The sequence below is a fragment of the Medicago truncatula genome, chromosome 8 (genome assembly GCF_003473485.1).
Source record: "Medicago truncatula cultivar Jemalong A17 chromosome 8, MtrunA17r5.0-ANR, whole genome shotgun sequence".
Taxonomy (NCBI): Eukaryota; Viridiplantae; Streptophyta; class Magnoliopsida; order Fabales; family Fabaceae; genus Medicago; species Medicago truncatula.
Window position 1 is genome coordinate 27,947,225 of NC_053049.1, and position 1,744 is coordinate 27,948,968.

At 31.3% G+C, this 1,744-nt stretch overlaps 1 protein-coding gene across 1 annotated transcript; it reads right to left on the reverse strand.

Moving 5' to 3' along the window:
• Nucleotides 1-211: 211 nt before the first annotated feature.
• On the reverse strand, nt 212-923 carry LOC120577336 (LRR receptor-like serine/threonine-protein kinase EFR). The gene has a single exon (XM_039828523.1). The coding sequence runs from the start codon at nt 921-923 to the stop codon at nt 225-227; it is 699 nt and encodes a 232-aa protein (XP_039684457.1). The 3' UTR covers nt 212-224.
• Nucleotides 924-1,744: the final 821 nt, after the last annotated feature.

Genomic DNA, 1,744 nt, shown 5'->3' on the forward strand with positions numbered 1-1,744 from the left:
CTTCCACGCCCTACCTGTGCAGAATTTATTATAAATTTTTATTTTTATAAATTGGTCATATGTGCAGCTGTTAGTGTGGAACAGGAGGAGTAATAAATCCTATATTAAAATTATAAAATCATGAATCGTGTGAACAGTTTGAGGTATGAATCCAGACAACTTGTTCATACTAATGTCCAATACTTTCAACTGATGAAGGTTACCAATAGAAGGAGGAATAAATCCTATTCTAACATCAGAAATAGTGTGACTACAAGAAATATATAGCAAATATGACACATAATATCAGTGTTAGGATTACCTGAAAAGTAATTGGATGATAAATCGATATATTCAAGTGAGGACAAATTTAAAATTGATTGAGGTATGGGTCCAGCAAATCTGTTCTGAGCAGTATCCAATTTTTTCAACTGATAAAGGTTTCCAATAGATTGGGGAATAAAACCACTGAAATTGTTAGCACCAAGATACAAATATTGAAGTTGTGATAAGTCCCCCAACGCTGCAGGAATTCCCCCTTCAAACTTGTTATAGCTGATATGAAGAACCTTTAATCGGCGCAAGAGACATACCTCTGTAGGAAACTGACCACCGAAGCTATTATTTTTTAGGTCAAGTATAACAAGAAAAGACAGATTCCCCAAGTTTGGAGAAACGGTACCTTTAAAACTCATGTTTTGGAGAATCAAACTATGGACTCTTTCGTGTCGCTCATCACAAGTGACACCAACCCAACTGCATACAGAAGAGGAGGTTGACCAATTATTAGCCAACATATCATAGGGGTCTGAAGTAATTAGTGATTTGAATGCTAAAAGTGCAGATTGATCTGTTGTGATGTTTTTTGTATTCGCAGCTAAGCAAGCCACAAAACAATGCAATGATAGCAAAAAAAGTAAGAGACGAGATAATAGATTCACCATTTTTATTTTTTTGTAGTGTGAATGGATGAGAGACGAAGGCAAGGGGCTGATGGGATGATACATATATAGTGGTTCAAAAATGAGTTTCCTAAGCGATTATTAATAATATTAGCGATTATTTCACTCTCCATTTTTTGTCATTTTGTGTAAATGTGAGAGATTCTCATGCAGAGAGTGCTTAAAATCAACCAAGTTGCAATTTAAAAGTCAGTCAACGAAAAAAGGACAAGAGTATAAGCGTACAAAATTGCATGGAAAATTCTACCTCTTAATTCATTACAATCCGACGATGACTATTAAGCATTGATTTTCTACCTCTTAATTCTCATCTTCGCGCATTCACGTTGTTATGTTATGTATAGCCACAAAATCAATTCTTCTTTTTCTTGTGGAAAAAAAATTAATGATATTTTTAGTTAAGTTAAATTGGTATATTATGTCAATGCATAATATAATATGGTACACATGCATTAAATAATATGATGTCACATAAATTAATGAATATGACAACTCATGTGTTTTTATAATCATTGATTGGTGTCATCATGATTATTTGATGTATGTAAAAAATAGTTGTATTATTATTTTTAACAGTATTTTGATATGAGTTTAATTAATATATTATATCGGTGTAAAACAATTGTACTTTGACAGAGTATACTAATTAAACTAATTTTAATTTATTTAAAGTTGTATCTTTTTAATCTCTTTACAAAAAATTGCCAAAATATATATTTAGTTCTTATAAAATTATCAACTTTTATTTAGGGTGTGTTTTGTTGCGAAGAGAGAAATAGGTAAGAAAGAAAAATGTGAAAAAT